The sequence below is a fragment of the Periplaneta americana genome, chromosome 1 (assembly GCF_040183065.1).
Source record: "Periplaneta americana isolate PAMFEO1 chromosome 1, P.americana_PAMFEO1_priV1, whole genome shotgun sequence".
Taxonomy (NCBI): Eukaryota; Metazoa; Arthropoda; class Insecta; order Blattodea; family Blattidae; genus Periplaneta; species Periplaneta americana.
This window is the reverse complement of record NC_091117.1, coordinates 6,014,862-6,038,536: the sequence shown is the minus strand read 5'-3', so window position 1 is coordinate 6,038,536 and position 23,675 is coordinate 6,014,862. Positions and strand designations below refer to the sequence as shown.

Here is a 23,675-nt window from a genome sequence, read left to right as displayed (position 1 = left end):
TACGTAAGATAAAGATCACTTAAACGTGATTTACGTAAGATAAAGATGACTTAACACACGAGATTTACGTATGATAAAGATCACTTAACACACCTGATTTACGTAAGATAAAGATGACTTAACACGTAAGAAAAGAATCATTCAACACACGAGATTTACGTAAGATAAAGATCATTTAACATACGTGATCTACGTAAGTCAAGAATCATCCAGTTTTTTACCACTTCAGATCTGGAGAAAGGTCGATATGAGCATATCCACTTTTTATGCATTCACAAAGAACAGTTTCATCAGGAAGGAACCCGGTTCACACTCATTACGTAAACACGTGCCTCGTATACAAGGTTATTGAAAGGATAGCCACATTTTGATACGGTCGTGCTTTATTATAAATTTAAATTCACTCCATATAAAAATACATTCGCATGCATAGGCAATGGAATCTGTCGTCGTTCAGTTATTTCAGTTTCCGTTCCCATGGCACCAGGTTTGTTAATAAATTCAGATGTTAGTTTCTTGCTTGTTGAATTGCATAAGCACTCAGCAATTCCTGCACACATATTCATCTATCTTACTGTACATATATTTACTTATGGCTTTTAAGGAACCCAGAGGTTCATTGCCGCCCTCACATAAGCCCGCCATCGGTCCCTATCCTGAGCAAGATTAATCCAGTCTCTATCATCATATCCCACCTCCCTCAAATCCATTTTAATATTATCCTCCCATCTACATCTCGGTCTCTCCAAAGCTATTTTTATATCCGGCCTCCCCACTAACATTTCTGCATTTATCCATACGTGCTACATGCCCTGCCCATCTCAAACGTCTGTCACTGTGTGTATATAATGTCCAGACCAGTAATATTACATCCATCCATCCATCCATCCATTTTACTGTAGAGGGAAATTAAACATTTGCAGAGCTGGTATTAGTGCGTGTATTACTGTTTCATTAGCGTAATTGCTAACACTGTCACTAGTAGAGTGTACCAATAAACCAAATGTCTACACTTCAAACAGTATTACTGCAGTCTAGTATATACAGTCACGAAGCTTGAGTTGTGAGGGTGCTAGGAACAATAGACTGTACTGGTACTATTTGGCATTGTCTGTAATGAGGCGATATTAGCGATCCTAGTGGTTAGCAACTATCTATGGATGCATATTTACTACGTATTGAGCTTCGTGACTGTATATTCTAGACTGTGGTATTACTAAAAACATCTCCCAAAAATCGCTCACCATGGGAGACAATTTGAGCCACTCTTCCTGAGAAGAAAGGCCATTGCCCGAAAGAAATTCTTGACTAAAGTTCAGGATTTCTCAGTGAAGTCATTATCCTTTACTTTTCTAATATCCAACTAGGCCTACATATTATTTAAACTGGCCTTCTATGCCCAAGGTTGCGAGTTCGATCCCGGGCCAGGTCGATGGCATTTAAGTGTGCTTAAATGGGACAGGCTCATGTCAGTAGATTTACTGACGTGTAAAAGAACTCCTGCGGGACAAAATTCTGGCACATCCGGCGACGCTGATATAACCTCTGCAGTTGCGAGCGTCGTTAAATAAAAAAAAACATAACATTTTATTTAAGGGGGTTCGGAACCTCAAAAATGACGAAATATTGAAATTTTATTTTATTGTCTCATTGTATTCTACAGACTTCAGGGATAACAATGATGTATGACACTTATTGTTTTAAAAATTGGAAAGTCTCTTTTTATCTTTTTTTATTTATGTTGCACCTGTCCGTTGACGTTTCTTGTCAACTTTGAAGTTTCCCAAAAATTAACTTTTTTTTTTTTTTACATATGACCCATTATTTCAGCTTCTAAAGATACAAAGCTCAAATTTTTACCACATGTTCTCCATAAGTATTTCCTACTTTTAACACAGGTAAATGTTTCTATGTTAGATAGTTTAAAAATAAAACAATTCTCTCCTTTTTTCTTTCCAAAATTCAGTCTCATAATAAAAGATTGTTGTAAAATTTTTATAATAGAGTGAATCGGGGGGAGATGACTACTGGACAAATATGCTTATTTCTTCATGATCACTGAGACAGTTGAATGTCTGTAGAGTGGAAGCTAACTCATTTTGCCACGTGTTCTTGTTATAAGGAGAAGAAAAGCAAGAAAACAGTTCATTTTTCTGCTATAAAATAATTGCAAAGGTATGTTAAAATTTTAATACATCCTTGAATTCGTAATAACTGTCAAACCTTTGTAATAGATATTGTAGTAAAGGTTCTAAAGTTTGTATTGTTAACAACCAACGACCTTGTTCCGCCATCTTAGGTTGCGTCACAGCACTAGGCATCTTACCCCGATACTTGGGGAATATGACCACTTTTTTCGGGGTAAGATGGCAACATGTTGCAAGAGTTTTATTTTTTGTTTTATTGCAGGGAATGTGTAAACATTACGTAAGATGCTCTGATAGAGGTCAGTGGATTGAGGACAGTCTTCAACTTGCGATGGAACATGTTATAACAGGGAGTATGAACTGTTTTAGAGCATCGCAAGCATACGGGATTTCTTACCGTGCCCTTAAAAGCCTCCTATAAAAGAATTATGACAAAAATGTATTGGATTGAAATCATTGTGTGCAAGAAGTGATTTCACGAGTCTTACACACGGCAATAAAATATGTGCAATGACTGTGTTGCTAAGTAGCGATAAACGAGTGAAAAAGTGTCCATGAGCTTTAGATGAAGTGAATTTTGTCATATACATGTATCGAACCAAGTTCAGGTAAAATACATATATCAGTAAATGAGTTAATTGCATTTGCCATCTTACCCGACTATCGGGGAAAGACGCCTACAGTGCAGGTAAGAAGAAAACCTGTATCTATAAACAAGGTAATTAATGTTTTCTCTTTTGTACCAAAACTATAGTTTCAAAATACCTTCTAGACTTTGATATTTCAATATGAAATTCAAAACTAAATTAACAGTATCTATCTTATGGCCGGTTTCACCAACCTTCGTTATTATTATAACATCTCGTTAAATAATTTAATTAAACATTAGTCAGTTTTTGCGTTTCACCAAGCATCATTATTGCTAACGCATCTTTAAACTCGTCGTTAATTTATTAGGACCTATTCGTCGCGTTAAAACAGTAACGATGCGTTAAGAAGTCAACAACATGGCGGATGTATTCGATGCTGAAATTCTTTAGTTAGTACTTCAATATAATGGCGAACTTATATGTTGTAATAACTCTCGGAATAATCATTTTGAAGATTTAAGTGATAAAGAATTCCACGAAAGCTACACATTAAGGAAATAAGCAGTAAGAATGGTTCTAGAAGAAACTGAATATAGGTTAGAATACGACAGATGGAAACACCCACTTAACGCCTCTTCAACAGATTCTTCTCGCTTTAAGATAATGTTACGGGAAGTTTTGAAATAGTAATTGGTGATATGGACGGAGTGTCAAAAGCTGCATTGTTTAGATATGTAAATAAAGTATCCCTACTATCAACATTAAGACCACAATACAGTCATTATTTTTATAATAGGTTTATAGCTAAATTTCCTGTCGTTACTGACAACGATAGATTGTGTACATGTTCCAATCATCTCTCCTGGCAGTAATATGGCCAAAAGATTCTGCAATAGAAGATCCCATTCAATATTCAAACAATTTCATAGGCCTATGTAAAGCTCCACATATAAAAACTGTGACTAAACTAGCGCTGTGGTAGTTTCCTTCGTACTCTGCTTATACACCTTCCGTGACAGATTAGAGGTTTGGTTAGTTTAGGTTTTTGTTAAGTCTTGCATATACGTCAACTGCATCTCCTCAAAAAATATCTTATAAATTGAACGATTTTCACTTCCGAAACCAGCAGAATTACCTCAGCGCTAGTTTATTGAAATTGTAATAGGTTAGAATACGACAGACAAGAATCACCCACTTAACACCTCTTCAACACATTCTTCTCGCTTTAAGATAATATTATGGTTAGCACAACATTCCAAAGGAGGATGCCTTTTTTAATGAAAAGGGTGCAAAGAGGTTTTCTTTTAGGAGAAAATGAATACCCCTTAAAATCCAATTTAATGACGGCTGTCCTGAATTCTGCCACATAAGCATGGTAAAATTGTTACAGAGTACATAAATCTGCATGAAATACAGTGGAAAAGTAGTATGCAATTTATGGAAGAGGCGATTTCCCGTCCTAAATTTAGGCCTAAGAACAACTGCTTAGAATGCTTTGATATAATTAATTGTGGCATCAATTCTGAAGCTGTCGACCTTATCGTCCGCAAAATTGTACTGCTCTACATTCCTCTTATTTACATTTGGAAACGTCTGTCTTTTTGTTTTTAATTATGTTATGACAACATACTGTATTTAGGAACAATATCAAGAACTAAGAACTTTTAGATGTTCTTAAAATTACTGCCTCTTACCCGTTTGCCTATGATTATTTCCTCATGCCAAACAAAGTCAGCCATGATCATATGTAACCAATGAAATTTGTGATTTCGAAGCCATGGTCGTATGAGAAATAAAACATGCAAGATAGAAGTACAAAATCCCCACGTTAGTAAACGCATTCTAATTTTAAAGAAACGATGCTTGATGAAACAGTCAACGTTTAAAGGTCTCGTTAAAATTAAACGATCTATTTGTTGACAAGTCATTTGTGCTGATTTAAAGAAACTTGGTGAAACCGGCCATTAAACTTTTAATCTAAAAAAAGTCAGGCATCTTCCCCCGAACCACTCTACATAAAACAGGTTTCTAACTGAACGTACTTGTATCTAAATCATCAACAGGCTTCATCTTTCTACATATGAAGGTTTCAGTTAAAATGGGTCATGAATTTGGTGAAATTTAACATTGTGGAGATAGGCGATTCCGAACTCCCTTAAAAATTACAAATACAGTTTTTTATACTGAACACAGGACAGCTAGAGAGAGAGAGAGAGAGACAGGACAGACATTAATCTGGAATATAAATCGCACAGGGATTTGCGCATAATTAACGGGAAATTACTGCACTGTACCATCCTCCCTACGAGACCGACTTCAAAGCACACATATAACGAATGTTTCGAGGGGTAAGTAAACATAAAAAAATCTGGAGTAGGCGCCAATACGTAAGTAATTAGCTATGACACGTCATAAGTAAGCAGGAACAATACTTTCTCTAGAGTTCTTATGATTAGAAAGTATAAGTCGCTGTCTTGTTCCGAGAACCAAGGCAAGCCGGCGCCTGAGCTGTGCTATTAGCTGTAATACGAGGAAGACACTTCTGCTAATGTGTTTGGTTAGCTGCGAGTTTCCCCACATTCTTGCTTGCATCTGGTTGCGACACAGCTCGCAGGACAGCTGACACACGGCGCTTGTTAACAATTATTGTTTTCGACAGAGATAGTGATGGCACCTGGCTACAAGAACATTTTACACCACATGACGCGTTCAAATAGTTGTTAAAACACAGTAAAAACAAGTGACGGGCAATGAAGACGAATTTGTACATACTCATGTCACAATTTATAATTCAGACACAATGTCCGACCTAAACGGGACAAAAACGAGACGAATAACGACTGTGGCTTTCAGCTTCCGTAATAACGGCACAGAGGTTTTAGCATAACGGATGCCTCATCTATTCGTTTACCATTGTCGATATGAGGCTCATTTTGTTCATATTCAGTATCTACGAGTCAATTTATCAGGGAATGATGAACATGAAATATAATAATTTTAGTACTAGTCTGTCTGTGTACAGCGATTTCTACTAAACTATTGGACGGATTTTGTTCATATTCAGTATCTACGAGTCAATTTATCAGGGAATGATGAACATGAAATATAATAATTTTAGTACTAGTCTGTCTGTGTACAGCGATTTCTACTAAACTATTGGACGGATTTTGTTCATATTCAGTATCTACGAGTCAATTTATCAGGGAATGATGTACATGAAATATAATAATTTTAGTACTAGTCTATCTGTGTACAGCGATTTCTACTAAACTATTGGACGGATTTTGTTCATATTCAGTATCTACGAGTCAATTTATCAGGGAATGATGAACATGAAATATAATAATTTTAGTACTAGTCTGTCTGTGTACAGCGATTTCTACTGAACTATTGGACGGATTTTGTTCATATTCAGTATCTACGAGTCAATTTATCAGGGAATGATGTACATGAAATATAATAATTTTAGTACTAGTCTGTCTGTGTACAGCGATTTCTACTGAACTATTGGACGGATTTTGTTCATATTCAGTATCTACGAGTCAATTTATCAGGGAATGATGTACATGAAATATAATAATTTTAGTACTAGTCTGTCTGTGTACAGCGATTTCTACTGAACTATTGGACGGATTTTGTTCATATTCAGTATCTACGAGTCAATTTATCAGGGAATGATGTACATGAAATATAATAATTTTAGTACTAGTCTGTCTGTGTACAGCGATTTCTACTGAACTATTGGACGGATTTTGTTCATATTCAGTATCTACGAGTCAATTTATCAGGGAATGATGTACATGAAATATAATAATTTTAGTACTAGTCTGTCTGTGTACAGCGATTTCTACTAAACTACTGGACGGATTTTGTTCATATTCAGTATCTACGAGTCAATTTATCAGGGAATGATGTACATGAAATATAATAATTTTAGTACTAGTCTGTCTGTGTACAGCGATTTCTACTAAACTATTGGACGGATTTTGTTCATATTCAGTATCTACGAGTCAATTTATCAGGGAATGATGAACATGAAATATAATAATTTTAGTACTAGTCTGTCTGTGTACAGCGATTTCTACTAAACTATTGGACGGATTTTGTTCATATTCAGTATCTACGAGTCAATTTATCAGGGAATGATGTACATGAAATATAATAATTTTAGTACTAGTCTATCTGTGTACAGCGATTTCTACTAAACTATTGGACGGATTTTGTTCATATTCAGTATCTACGAGTCAATTTATCAGGGAATGATGAACATGAAATATAATAATTTTAGTACTAGTCTGTCTGTGTACAGCGATTTCTACTGAACTATTGGACGGATTTTGTTCATATTCAGTATCTACGAGTCAATTTATCAGGGAATGATGTACATGAAATATAATAATTTTAGTACTAGTCTGTCTGTGTACAGCGATTTCTACTGAACTATTGGACGGATTTTGTTCATATTCAGTATCTACGAGTCAATTTATCAGGGAATGATGTACATGAAATATAATAATTTTAGTACTAGTCTGTCTGTGTACAGCGATTTCTACTGAACTATTGGACGGATTTTGTTCATATTCAGTATCTACGAGTCAATTTATCAGGGAATGATGTACATGAAATATAATAATTTTAGTACTAGTCTGTCTGTGTACAGCGATTTCTACTGAACTATTGGACGGATTTTGTTCATATTCAGTATCTACGAGTCAATTTATCAGGGAATGATGTACATGAAATATAATAATTTTAGTACTAGTCTGTCTGTGTACAGCGATTTCTACTAAACTACTGGACGGATTTTGTTCATATTCAGTATCTACGAGTCAATTTATCAGGGAATGATGTACATGAAATATAATAATTTTAGTACTAGTCTGTCTGTGTACAGCGATTTCTACTAAACTATTGGACGGATTTTGTTCATATTCAGTATCTACGAGTCAATTTATCAGGGAATGATGTACATGAAATATAATAATTTTAGTACTAGTCTGTCTGTGTACAGCGATTTCTACTAAACTATTGGACGGATTTTGTTCATATTCAGTATCTACGAGTCAATTCATCAGGGAATGATGTACATGAAATATAATAATTTTAGTACTAGTCTGTCTGTGTACAGCGATTTCTACTAAACTATTGGACGGATTTTGTTCATATTCAGTATCTACGAGTCAATTTATCAGGGAATGATGTACATGAAATATAATAATTTTAGTACTAGTCTGTCTGTGTACAGCGATTTCTACTAAACTATTGGACGGATTTTGTTCATATTCAGTATCTACGAGTCAATTCATCAGGGAATGATGTACATGAAATATAATAATTTTAGTACTAGTCTGTCTATGTACAGCGATTTCTACTAAACTATTGGACGGATTTTGTTCATATTCAGTATCTACGAGTCAATTTATCAGGGAATGATGTACATGAAATATAATAATTTTAGTACTAGTCTATCTGTGTACAGCGATTTCTACTAAACTATTGGACGGATTTTGTTCATATTCAGTATCTACGAGTCAATTTATCAGGGAATGATGTACATGAAATATAATAATTTTAGTACTAGTCTGTCTGTGTACAGCGATTTCTACTAAACTATTGGACGGATTTTGTTCATATTCAGTATCTACGAGTCAATTTATCAGGGAATGATGTACATGAAATATAATAATTTTAGTACTAGTCTGTCTGTGTACAGCGATTTCTACTAAACTATTGGACGGATTTTGTTCATATTCAGTATCTACGAGTCAATTTATCAGGGAATGATGTACATGAAATATAATAATTTTAGTACTAGTCTGTCTGTGTACAGCGATTTCTACTAAACTATTGGACGGATTTTGTTCATATTCAGTATCTACGAGTCAATTTATCAGGGAATGATGTACATGAAATATAACAATTTTAGTACTAGTCTGTCTGTGTACAGCGATTTCTACTAAACTATTGGACGGATTTTGTTCATATTCTGTATCTACGAGTCAATTTATCAGGGAATGATGTAAATGGAATATAATAATTTTAGTATTAGTCTGTGTACAGAGATTTCCACTAAACTATTGGACGGTTCATTACCCATGCAGACACTGTTAACCCAGATCCACGCCCTTCGCAAGTTTCGACGACCTTGATAGAAAACCTATCACAACTTTCGCAACGGCGCTAATATCTGAAATACGAGTGTCATTACAATGATAGCCATGTTCTCGCTTTACACGCATGGTGTGATGTCATAAAGCTGAATGATATTTACTGTGCTGATTGCTTTCCGTCAACATAAAAATCTTAATGAGATTCATTATATCAAGATTGCAACAAACCTGGTTGGGTCACTGGCTGAGAAGAAACTGCCTACTGAAGGATGCACTGGAAAGAATGGTGAACGGGAGAAGAGTTCGGGGCAGAAGAAGGTATGAGATGATAGACGACATTAAGATGTATGGATTATATGCGGAGAGAAAGAGGAAGGCAGAAAATAGGAAAGACTGGAGAATGCTAGGTGTGCAGTGAAAGACCTGCCCTTGGGCAGAACACTATGAATGTATGAAAGAAATTTGAAAAAAAAAAATATATATATTTTACTGTTCATGTCATTTTGCGTTTTTGTTTGCTTTGTGTACTGTTTTCAATTCATTGGCTTGAATGAAGCCTACATTTAAAGTTCTTTGTGAGATAGAAAAATTGACCTTCTCCGTCTTCATGGAAAATGTTGTTTTAAAGAATTAAGATGATTGTTACTAGTCGTGAATTGCAGAAATCCCAATTTCCAGACAATTCAAAAAAATTTTTCCTAGAAATACTAGAGAGAAAATAAAATAAAGTTCATGTATAGCTAGTTCGAATTATAAAACAGTTATATTACCGGTTGTTCTGTATGGTTATGAAACTTGGACTCTGACTTTAAGAGAGGAACAGAGATTAAGGGTGTTTAAGAATAAGGTGCTTAGGAAAATATTTGGGGCTAAGAGGGATGAAGTTACAGGAGAATGGAGAAAGTTACACAACACAGAACTGCACGCATTGTATTCTTCACCTGACATAATTAGGAACATTAAATCCAGACGTTTGAGATGGGCAGGGCATGTAGCACGTATGGGTGAATCCAGAAATGCGTATAGAGTGTTAGTTGAAAGACCTGAAGGAAAAAGACTTTTGGTGAGGCCGAGACGTAGATGGGAGGATAATATAAAAATGGATTTGAGGGAGGTGAGATATGATGATAGAGACTGGATTAAGAACATCCTTCTACTCATCATCTTTCAGCATATCAATTCCACGCCTCTGGAATTCTCTCCCTGACCATGTCAGAGTCTGGCGGACAATATCAAAATTCAAATTTAAATTAAAAAATCACATTCTAGTTCATGGAATTGCTTGTTGAACACCTGTCAGGTTGCGCTACTTCGGCTTAACCCATGACATATAGTAAATATTGTAACTATGCTGTTGTAAAATTGATAATTAATATGTAATGTATTTATTATTATTATTATTATTATTATTATTATTATTATTATTATTATTATTATTATTATTATCATCATCATCAGTTATTACTATCATCATTGCTATCTTTGTTTTCTTTCTTTTTTCTTGTATTAGCTCGATGATAGCTCTATAGTGTTCTTTTGACTCTGTTGACCCTCTATAGGGCTTTAACTGAATTTGTATTATTATCATCAGTGTTTGTATTTCTTTTTTGTATTTATATGTGCTACCTGGTAGGATGGAAGAGAAGGCCTTATGACCTTAATCCTGTCAGATTAAATACATAAATAAATAAATAAATAAATAAATAAATAAATAAATAAATAAATAAATAAATAAATAAATAAATAAATAAATAAATAAATAAATAAATAAATAAATAAATAAATAAATAAATAAATAAATAAATAAATAAATAAATAAATAAATAAATAAATAAATAAATAAATAAATAAATAAATAAATAAATAAATAAATAAATAAATAAATAAATAAATAAATCTTGCACAGGATAGGGACCGATGGCAGGCTTATGTGAGGGCGGCAATGAACCTCCGGGTTCACTAAAAACCATTTGTAAGTAAGTAAGTAAGTAAGTACAAGTATCAAACACTAGAACTTACTATTATATATTAATAAAAAAGCAGTCACTTCAAAGTACTAATCTCTTTTGAAGATAATTAGTTTTTTGTGCGTCCTGAAAAATTTACTAAATGGACATGTGCGGTTTCTGCAATTCACAATTCAATTATCCTCAGTGGTCCAAGGCCACGTGCAGGGAGTGTCACGAGATGAGAAATCCCGCCTCTACCCGGACTCCAATCTGGGTTCTCCCAGTTCGCAGTCCGCTCTCTCAACCTGGCTCCGTCGCGTCGCTGCATTCATTTCGTAGAAATCAACGTCTGTGCGAATTTCAGAACTATCTACGACAAATAATAGACGCGCGCAGGCGTGCTAATGACTTTCTTCGTGTCACAAATACGTGAAATCTCTCTGCACTGGTTTTTGTGCTGCATTAATCACACTCCTCTAAAACAAATATCCTGAGAACGGTCAACAATTTTTTCTCCGGGTTATATATCTGTTCCTCCGGGCTGTGACTCTCAGTTGTTAGAAATAAACAAGGTAGAAGACTTTCACTCCTGCAATGAAAATTGAATAAAAAATCTAATCACAATTAAAGCTCTTAATCAACGGACAGATAAAATCTTATTCCCATGGTTAGGAGCCCTCGCTCTTAAAAAAGGAGAAATCGGCTGCGTTTTAAAAGGAAAGGCAGATCGCATATGTTGTAAGATTTCAACTGGAGGACAATAATACAACGCGTCTGATGCTAAGGGGAAGAGGAAGCGGGCGTGTGGAGAAGAATGAGGGAGGCAAGAAATAAAACAAAGGGGGACGAAAATAAGAATGTGTATAAAAATTGGACAATCACGAAAGAAAATGAAGGAAACAAAACTGAAATTAAAGGACAAAGACGCATTAAATTTGAAAGAGAGAGAGAAGATATGGGAAAATATAGAGAACTGATTAAACAAATAAATAGATGTACGGACGAATGAATGGATGAATGAATGAATGAATCGTAAACTGGTAAACAATATTAGATTAGAAACACAAGATTAGATTTGACAGACAAAATCATATTAGGAGGCAGGAAAGTTTAGAATAGACAGACAAAATTAAATTAGGCAGGCAGACAAGTTTAGATTAGACAGACAAGGTTAGATTAGACAGACAAGATTTGATTATGCAGACAAAGTTAGATTATACGGAAAGTATTAGATTAGACAGACAGCATTAGATTACACAGACAGGATTAGATTATACGGACAAGATTAGATTAGATAGACAAGATTAGATTATACGGAAAGAATTAGACTATACATACAGTATTAGATTATACAGACAAGATTTGATTATGCAGACAAAGTTAGATTATATGGAAAGTATTAGATTACACAGACAGCATTAGATTATACAGACAGGATTAGATTACACAGACAGGATTAGATTATACGAACAAGATTAGATTAGATAGACAAACTTAGATTATACGGAAAGAATTAGACTATACATACAGTATTAGATTAGACAGACAGGATTAGATTATACAGAAAAGATTAGATTAGATTATATTAAATTAGATTAGATAACAAGGTTAGATTATACGGAAAGGATTAGATTATACAGACAGCATTAGATTATACAGACAGGATTAGATTATACAGAAAAGATTAGATTATACAGACAAGGTTAGATTACACGGAAAATATTAGATTATATAGAAAAGATTTTATTATACAGACAAGATTAGATTATACAGACAAGATTAGATTATACCGATAAGATTAGATTATACAGACAAGATTAGATTATACAGACAAGATTAGATTATACAGACAAGATTAGATTATACAGACAAGATTAGATTATATAGACAAGATTAGATTATACAGAAAAGATTAGATTATAAGGAAAAGATTAGATTAGACAGACAGGATTAGATTATACAGACAAGATTAGATTATACAGAAAAGATTAGATTATACAGAAAAGATTAGATTATACGGACAAGGTTAGATTATACAGACAAGGTTAAATTCTACCGGAAAGGTTAGATTAGACAGATAGCCTTAGATTAGACAGACAGGATTAGATTATACAGACAAGGTTAGATTATACAGACAAGATTAGATTATACAGACAAGATTAGATTATACAGACAAGATTAGATTATACAGAAAAGATTAGATTATACGGACAAGGTTAGATTATACAGACAAGGTTAAATTCTACCGGAAAGGTTAGATTAGACAGATAGCCTTAGATTAGACAGACAGGATTAGATTATACAGACAAGGTTAGATTATACAGAAAAGATTAGATTATACAGACAAGATTAGATTATACAGAAAAGATTAGATTATACAGACAATATTAGATTATACAGACAAGATTAGATTAAACAGATAGGTCAGATTAATTTAGACAAATAGATTGGAGTACACATATTAAATTAAATTAGACAGGTTAGATTAGGAAGTTAGATTATATTATGCAAGTAGATTATATAGACATAGATTAAACAGATAGATCAAATTAAAGAGATAGATTAGACATATCGATTAGATTAGAGATAGATTAGATTAGACAGATCGACAGTCGAACAGACAGATAGACAGACAGACACATTGTGAAGATGTTTGTTATGACAAGACTCGCAAGAAGGTGAGTTTTTAATTCAGGCTAATATCCTAGTGAGTTGAATGATACGGGGACAGGCTCTGTATTCCGCATCAGCAGGTTGAACTCCTGCTATTACCTCCAAGGTCTGCACTGAATAGCGTATAAAGGATATTTAATACAACAGAACTGAATAACGCTTGTTAAGACAAAGCGGACTGCGTGACGAAGTGAATGTTATCCGAGGACTTCAACGACTCATCAGGGAAAACATTAGCCCATCCCGGCATGGTGATGGATGGATCAAATTTGATGAAACAATGGCAAATAAATCGCGATTGTGTCCGAGGACATGGCGTTGATTGCAGCACTTCATACCATGCGTCGTGTTGCGGAATACTAATATTTTGCGGTATTAGGGCCTACATGCTGTCACAACAAAATCTGCAACGTTTGGAAGGAGAAACGTCTAGAATCCTACGTGAAGGTCTCGATTTATAAAAACGTAAATATTTGCACCACACGTACTATCGCCATGTTTTTGCGAACTGTGTCACAGGTGCATGAATACCGAGACACAGGTGCGGAACGTGTCGTTCTTTTTCTTTTTTTTTTTTTTTTAAGACTCCAAGGGAATTCAAGACTGATGATATAGCTTGACTTGACTATCAGTGATTTGTATACAAAGTTTGTACAGGGTGTGTGTTTCATAAGTACAGAAATGATAGTTATTTATAAAATACTTACTTACTTACTTACAAATGGCTTTTAAGGAACCCGAAGGTTCATTGCCGCCCTCACATAAGCCCGCCATCGGTCCCTATCCTGTGCAAGATTAATCCAGTCCCTATCATCATATCCCACGTCCCTCAAATCCATTTTAATATTATCCTCCCATCTACGTCTCGGCCTACCCTAAAGTCTTTTTCCTTCCGGCCTCCCAACTAACACTCTATATGCATTTCTGGATTCACCCATACGTGCTACATGCCCTGCCCATCTCAAACGTCTGGATTTAAAGTTCCTAATTATGTCAGGTGAAGAATACAATGCGTGCAGTTCTGCGTTGTGTAACTTTCTCCATTCTCCTGTAACTTCATCCCTCCTAGCCCCAAATATTTTCCTAAGCATCTTATTCTCAAACATCCTTAGCCTCTGTTCCTCTCTTAAACTGAGAGTCCAAGTTTCACAACCATACAGAACAACCGGTAATATAACTGTTTTATAAATTCTAACTTTCAGTTTTTTTTGACAGCAGACTCGATGATAAAAGCTTCTCAACCGAATAATAACAGGCATTTCCCATATTTATTCTGCGTTTAATTTCCTCTCGAGTGTCATTTATATTTGTTACTGTTCCTCCAAGATATATGCATTTTTCCACCTCTTCAAAGGATAAATTTCCAATTTTTATATTTCCATTTCGTACTAAGTTCTGGTCACGAGACATAATCATATACTTTATCTTTTCGGGATTTACTTCCAAACCTATCTCTTCACTTGTTTCAAATAAAATTCCCGTGTTACATATAGTTACTCTATGAAAAATATTTATTGAAATTAGATTGAAACATGTACGGTGCACGTTCTCAAAGTTCTTTTACAATACGTTGTAGTACATGATTATGTTTCATTTGGGGTTGACTCCGTAGATAGAAATACATTGCTGTTACTTTATGACATGTTTAATTTTGTGTGGTAGTCATGTTGCGTTGAATAGTCGATGTTAAGTGTGCAACAAGTGCAGTACCATCTACACCTAAATGATAAGTAAAGACGGAATATTGTAAAGAAATTTGATTAAGGCAATGCTCTATTGAAATGTCTAAAATCCACAATATTTGAGCTAGAGTGTTGAAATCTTTACTGAATAAGCATATCTATATCATAATCGTGCATTCTAAATTTTGATCTTTTCTCATAAACTTTAAAACAAATTAAACTTCTTTTCCATTTTAATGTTCTAAATAAAAACCCTATTTCTAAAAAAATATATATATATTTTTAATCTAATTTTTTCTTAAAGGTAACACTGCATTTTGTGCAATGGAGCATTAGTAATGCCCTACTCTAATTTGGTCATTTGGTAAAAAAGAATATAATTTATTCAGTACCCAAACATTAGTAAAAAAATAATACTGCTTTTCGTATAATTCTCTAGCAATAAAACTATGAAGAATACAGCCAATCAAATGCTCCATTTCACAACAGAGTTATTAATGAAGAAGTATGCCAAGATTCATCACTCTAGCTTTAACCATCGAGAAATAAAATTAATACTTGTGGTTGAAAACGCAGTAGATTTCTTTTTCTGAGATAATTAAATTTAAAGTTTCGGAATATGTATGACAAGACTTTCCTGTGTTAAATTTCAACGTACCTTGTTTAGATGTTTCGACCTATTTATGGGTCATCCTCAGAACTGGTCGTTGTTGGTCTTGTCGCCTCTTGTTTTGTTTCCTGTGAGGGTGCGTTCGTGTAGTATAGTGTAGAGTTAAAGAGTGTATGTGATTTGAAATTGAGTTGTGTGTTGAGAATATCGTTGGGGTGTGTTTTCGTGTGTCTGTATATTTCATATTGTTCTAGTGTGTTGAGTTTCTGGCTTTTTGGTTGGATGTGCAGTATTTCCATGTCTGTGTTGATGTCTCTGTAGGTGTGGTTAGCATTTGTGATGTGTTCTGCATATGTGGAGGTTTTTTTGTAATTTTGTTATGGCTGTGATGTGTTCTTTGTAACGTGTTTGAAATGATCTGCCTGTCTGTCCAATGTAGAAGTTGTTGCAGGTGCTACATTTGATTTGTATACGCTTGTGTGGTTGTATTTATTTGTTTGTGTTGTTTGTGTGTTGAGATGTTTTTGTAGAGTGTTATTTGTTCTGTATGCGATGTTGTAATTTAATTTCTTGACTGAGGTTGCAATTTTGTGTGTGTTTTTGTTTTCGTATGTTAGTGTGATGTATTTTTTGTGTTCTTGTGTTTGTGTTGTATTCTTATGTTTTTTGTGATTATGTTTTATTTTACGTATTATGTTTTCTATTATGTTGGGGTTGTATCCGTTTTCTTGTGCTATGTATTTGATTGTGTTTAGCTCTTCGTTGTAATCCTGTTGGTTCATTGGTATGTTGAGTAGTCTGTGTACCATTGTTCGGAATGCAACTTGTTTGTGTTGTGTTGGGTGGCTGGATGTGTTGTGTATGTGTGTTGTTGTTGTGATACGTTAGAATTTAACACAAGAAAGTCTTATCATACATCTTCCGAAGTGATACAGTGTTAAAAGTTGTGTAATCAAGATGTATTAAAGTTTTTGTTACACATAACTCGTACATCAACGTAACTTCTACCAAATTATATAAAAGCATATTTATAACTAGAGCCGTACCCGTGCGCTCCGCTGCACCTGTTAGAAATAAATATAAAGTAATTACATAATTAAAATAGGACGTTTGATCCAGGGAACATTCGTGTTTGATAGAAGGATAAATCGTTTAATATGTTACTTAATTTAAATTGTATTTAAATAATTAAAATGCGATCATTTTGGTCCAGAGAGCAATCATTTGGTGCAATGACAATTCCTTTAACATGTTTCTTAATTGTTATTACATGCAACCATAGTTTAATGAAGATTGACATATCATTTAGATTTAATGTGTATACTTTATATTACTTGCTATATGTTTCAGAAGTTACTGTAATAACATTGTAGAATTATGTCCATCTAGAGAAACTACACTTTCCAATGGCGAAATAATAATTAAACAATTAATTAGCTTCCGATATTACGTCATACAAACACAGAAACATTCTCTGTAGGCTATGTTTAATAGCTTTCGATTGTTGTTGTCCAAGGCCCCTTATAGACGAAGTCATTTGTTTTTATTTCAGTACAGCGCCTTAGATGGCGTTGTTATTGTAATTTTAAAACTCATTTATCTCATTAAATATCAGTCCTATCAAAATTTGGTATAGGATAAAACTTATCGGAAATCATTTTTAAAGAAACATTTGTTATGTAACATATTTCACAAAAATCAATAATAAGCGAGATATTTCGATTTATTTAATTCAGGCCCCCTTATAACTCCCCTTTTAAATAATGTATTTTGAATGTCATATAGCCTAACATCTAAGTTACAGCGAACTTAATTTATATTCCAATTTTCATATAAATCGGTTCAGCCATTATCGCGTGAAAAGGTAACAAACATCCAGACAGACATACAAACAAAAATGTCAAAAAAGCGATTTTCGGTTTCAGGGTGGTTAATTATATATGTTAGGACAATTATTTTTTGAAAATCGAAAATTACCAGAAAAATTTCGGCTACAGATTTATTATTAGTATAGACTGCTATATTGAGATAAAATTTTATGAAATCGTACATTTTTAGTGCGAAAAAAAATGACAAAATATGTCGAGATACGCCTATTTTCAATAGCGTAGCGTCTTGTTATGGAAAATCATACACAGATCCTGACCCTTAAAAACAGTTGAAAACACCCAAAATAGAGATAGTCTAACGTGGACCTGAACGGTGGAAGGAAAGGTCATCTGTAGCAGAGCTGAAAACAAATCCCTCGGCCCTTATAGGGACTGAACCCGCCCGCGGCGATCTGGACCAACCAGGGAGCAGTCGGTGGGAGGGAGGGTCACTGCATTTCCATCATTGTCCGCACCGATTCCGTTACACTGGAATCACAACATATGAACTGACAATTCCAAGAAGAGGGAACCGTTAACGAAATTGGAGTACGGTTAAATCCATCTCTCGGTGACCTAGCAAAGACAAGTTATCCGGTTGCCTCCAGTGCGAGCTCCTTATTTGCACCTCGTTTTGGGCGGTTAGCGCTCGATTCTCCCAATAAAACTGTCTTCACTGAACGCTTTTCTAGTCTACACATTTCTGTTTTTTGTCGTCCTCTGAAGTCTTGTCTCTAGATCCAGGAACTACGGGTTCAAACCCTGCCGAGAGCGTTCTATTCTTCTTCTTCTCGTCTCTTCCACGTGTTCTCTTCTCATTGCTTGCATTATTTTAGCATCTCCTTTCAGACTACGTTCCTGCACGACTCTTGTCTACCTCATCACTTGCAACTCTTCCGTATTTTCTGCCCTCTGGTGTCCGTCTCCAGTAGCAACAAGAACTAGCGATAAATGTCAAAGTGTCACGTTTTCAACTTTTCTGAACAGAGATAGTAACAAGCAACTGACAAGTTAATTTCATTAGAATGACACACGTGTTTTGCTGTCTGAACGCGTTTTCTTCTCCCATTTGCTTCTAATTTGTTGTTCATATTGATAAATAAAAGCATTATATCCACATTTCTTTTCATTTCTTATATATAGGGGTAGGATTTTGATGACCTGTAAATCATAAAAAAATGTCCTAAAATCAATGCATTTATGACCTAAAAATCTTTAAAAAATGCCCTTAAAATGCCCTAAAAATTGATCTTACTTTCTAAAATTGGCTTAGTAGGAAAAGGAACTTTGTTGTAGTTAATATTTAGACTAGTAATTAAATTAAATTAACTAGTACCAACATTTAAGTTTATTTAATTTCACATAACTTTTTCTAAGTGGTACACTTTAATTGATTATTTTACCTGATGTAGTCCGCCATAAGGTCACTCTTAAACGGAATTAGCAGGTATAGAGGAGTCTATATTGAAGGGATGGTTGGACTGATCCATTACATGGGGTGTACTACGTTAAAAGGGCAATATTTGTGTAGGAAAACGATTAAAATATTATACAAAATAATGGGTATTAGCCACCGGCGTAGCTCGGTCGGTTAAGGCGCTTGTCTGCCGATCCGGAGTTGCGCTCGGGCGCGGGTTCGATTCCCGCTTGGGCTGATTATCTGGTTGGGTTTTTTCCGAGGGTTTTCCAAACCGTAAGGCAAATATCAGATAATCTATGGCGAATCCTCGGCCTCATCTCGCCAAATATATCACTATCACCAACTCCATCGACATTAAATAACTTCGTAGTTGGTACAGCGTCGTTAAATAACCAAGTAAAAAATAAAGGGTATTAATGGACAAAATATGTAGACAAAATATCAAAGGAAATAAACATTATTTTATATTAATAATGGGGATTTGTGGCCAAAATTAAATGTAAATGCCTCAAAAATGTCCGAATGACACAAAAGATGCTCTTATGAGTTGAAACAGGCAAAAAATGAAAAAAAAAAAAAAATGCCCTAACAAATGAAGGGTACACGGGAAAAACGAACAATGTCACAATGCTCTTAAGGGTTACGTCATTATCTAATTCACTGTATTACTACAAACTTTAGTGCTATTTTTATTAAAAGTGGTAAAGGAGAATTAAAACCATGGATACACTCATCATTTCCTTCATTTAAAGTAGAAACATCAATAAATTTTGCAGTAATATACTGAAATAGATCACTATCCCACCTCTAATGGAAATGTGACATTGTTCGTTTTTCCCGTGTACCCTTCAAATATGTCTTAAAACATTCAGTTTATCACATAACATATAAATACTAAAGCGGCTATGTTTCTGGCTTACTAGGAAAAAAAATGCAATTTCATCAAAATCCTAGCTCTACTTATATATAATATAATATAAATTTAGCTTCCCTTAAGAAAAGGTTGCCAGATTTGACAAAGCGTATTACATATAATTTGGAAACACACCTAAAAGGCAAAATGACATACATTTGAAACGGTTAGGGAATCGAATATACAAAATATCAGAAAAATTTACATCTAAGTAGCGTTTGTGCTCATTTACAGTTAAGAAAGGGGGGGATATCATAAGATGGGTTAGAATGATATGAATGCCATATACCGTGAGAAAAATAATAGTACGGATTTACTGGGATTGATATCTAAACCAATCAACAGCCATCGGTTAAGATAACTTGAAATTTCCATTATCGCTCCCATACAAGTGATTTCTCAATATCTGAACCGATCCTTTGAGGGCACTAATGGCTATTTCCTTCACAATGCTGTGTGTTAGCCCAGGTTTTTACATTTGTTGGCAAAGAAGGAGGGTATGGTACCTCGTGCTCCCACCATCAGACATCAATGTGGGACAGGGTATATTTATCTTTATAGAACGGGATTGTTGGTTCATAGATCCGCTTCTTTTCACTGTCCACCTCATGCGGTTGATCTGCATGTGTCTCAAATCTGATGGTGGGATCGAGAATGTATGCCGAGTTGTTCTTAATGGCAATGATATCAATTCGCCGAACACTTCCTTGTGTGGCTAGCCCTGCACCTCTTGATGGACTGTAAACCCTACCTCCTTCAGCGCCTCGGCCAGCATAGAACGGACAGCATGGTGACGGATGTGGCGAAGGGCCTCACTATAGGGGCAGAAGCCAAGGATATGGGGAAGAGTTTCAATCTCGCTGAGACAGCGCCTACAGCGGGTACCATCCCGACTTCTACCCGGTACAGCTCGGACCGGACATTTTATTTATTACACGAATTACAGAGAAATTGGCATGTTTCTGGGTTTCCTTTTAACGTATTTATTCTATAATATCTTTACAATTCTTCTGATTCATTCTGTAAATGTTTGAAAGAAGATGAATTTTTTTCGTAACTGATGCACTTTTTTTTTTGTGCGTAGAAATATCATTAAAATCGACGTAAGGTTCTGGAAAAAAAATTGGAACCCAAATTTTAAAAGAAGTACTAGGATACAGTACTACAAAAGTGGATATATTTCAGCCATTTTTAAAGGTAAATTGAAAATCTCTTTTAATATTTTATTCCTAAAAGCAAATTCTTTGAAACGTCTGTAGCATAATTTTGATATTATACTTTAAAAACTTCTAATATTGTTGAATTTAGCTTATCCCTGTCTCAAACCAATGATCCTGTCAAAGAGTTTTTGCCAGAATGAATAAAATTAGTTGGTCATTTTACAACGCTTTATCATCTGCTATGGTTATCTAGTGTCTGATTAAGGCGAATGTGATAGTGCTAGCGAGATGAGTCCTGGGTGCAGTGCCGAAAGTTACGCAGTATTTTCTCTTAATCTTTTGAGGGAAAACTGCGAAATAAAAAACGCAACAAGGTAACTTGTCCCGACCATAACATCGGTGATAACATAATCGAAGACTGACACATTGAAAGCATTGCTAATTACCAAATTTAATATGAAATATGAGGGGTTCACAACCAGATCCATCTAGAATAGTTCTCAGATATTGAGTCTTAAAGTTCCTGGCTCACGCTTAGCAACCTTCACCTTCCATAGGAAATGCTGCCCTCTGTGGAGTAACAAATGAGTTATGGACTTGGTTTGTTATGTCAATGAATAAATATAAGTTTTCTTCATCCGAGATTGTATTAATCCACAAACTGACCACTGGTAGACTTGGTCCACTCTGGTTGTGAGCCCCTCATATGTACACTTTCCTTCATTTTTTCAATTCATTGAAAGATACATACATCTTGATTACACAACTTTTAACACTGTATCACTTCGGAATATATATGATGACTTTCTTGTGTTAAATTTTAACGTACCTTGTTAACATGTTTCGACCTATTTTCGGTCATCTTCGGAACTGGTCGTTGTTGGTCTTGGCGCCTCTTGTTTCCTGTGTGGGTGCGTTCGTAGTGTAGAGTCAAGGAGTGTATGTGTTTTGAAATTGAGTTGTGTGTTGAGAATATCGTTGGGGTGTGTTTTCGGGTGTCGGAATATTTCATATTGTTCTAGTGTGTTGAGTTTCTGGCTTTTTGGTTGGATGTGCAGTATTTCCATTAGGACAGACAGGTAGATCATTTCAAACACGTTACAAAGAACACATCACAACCATAACAAAATTACAAAACACCTCCACATATGCAGAAAACATCACAAATGCCAACCACACCTACAGAGACATCAACACAGACATGGAAATACTACACATCCAACCAAAAAGCCAGAAACTCAACACATTAGAACAACATGAAATATACAGACACACGAAAAAACATCCCATCGAAATTCTCAACACATAATTCAATTTAAAAACACACACACTTTTTGACTCTACACTATTCCACACGAACGCACCCTCACAGGAAACAAAACAAGAGGCGCCAAGACCAACAACGACCAGTTCCGAAGATGACCGAAAATAGGTCGAAACATGTTAACAAGGTACGTTAAAATTTAACACAAGAAAGTTCTTATACATATTTCTCACTGAAAGAGTATAAAAACTTCTTCTTCTGCCAAATCGAAAATTGGGTCCTAGGCAGGGTGCCTTAGAACGCGACGCTACGGCGCGGGAAGTCACTGTTGGGTTGAAAATGTTCTCTATTTGCCACCAGTTACTGTCAAAATCCTTTTATTTGTGAAAATTGATATAGGGGATTTTGAATCTATAGGATTCAATTGTAGGTCTATATACGATTATAAGCATAGAAGACATTATCCAGGGGTATGCGGACTTTTCGTCCAGTCTGTACAGATCTACCGAACATAGCGTGACTGACCTGGGTGTACACGAGGGGCACGCACACGGTGTCGTACCCGATGAGGGACCCCAGTCTGCGCCGGATGTCCGACAGCTCCATCAGGATGGTTTGCACCACGTGGTCGTTGGGGATCAGCGACTCCTTGCGTGCTCGGTTGATGATGTTGGTCGCCCAGATGAGCGGCATCCAGTACTTGGACATCTCCGTCTTCTCGTCCATCATCTCGAAGATCTTCTTCTCGCTCTCCATCATGAGACCTGCGGCAAAGTGAAGTGAAATAAAGTTTATTAAAATGATAGAGGCACAGGCCTGTATAGGTATTTTCCGATTCCAGGAATTCGAACAGTTTCTGGTTGCAAGTTCTCTCGATCTTCAGCAACAACAACAAAAACAACAACAACAACAACAACAACAATAATAATAATAATAATAATAATAATAATAATAATTTCTGTCAGATGCGTTTCCAATTCACTGCGGGCTAAAGCAAGGAGATGCACTATCACCTTTACTTTTTAACTTTGCTCTAGAGTATGCCATTAGGAAAGTTCAGGATAACAGAGAGGGTTTGGAATTGAACGGGTTACATCAGCTGCTTGTCTATGCGGATGACGTGAATATGTTAGGAGAAAATCCACAAACGATTAGGGAAAACACGGAAATTTTACTTGAAGCAAGTAAAGCGATAGGTTTGGAAGTAACTCCCGAAAAGACTAAGTATATGATTATGACTCGTGACCAGAATATTGTACGAAATGGAAATATAAAAATCGGAAATTTAT

At 35.2% G+C, this 23,675-nt stretch overlaps 1 protein-coding gene across 1 annotated transcript in view; it reads right to left on the bottom strand.

The window, feature by feature from the left end:
• Best2 (bestrophin 2) overlaps window positions 1-23,675 on the bottom strand; it is a 478,470-nt gene that overhangs the window by 87,973 nt on the left and 366,822 nt on the right. Inside the window, exon 5 of the mRNA XM_069829668.1 lies at window positions 22,912-23,150. Coding sequence (XP_069685769.1) covers window positions 22,912-23,150 — 239 coding nt within the window. The remainder of the gene's footprint in view (window positions 1-22,911; window positions 23,151-23,675) is intronic.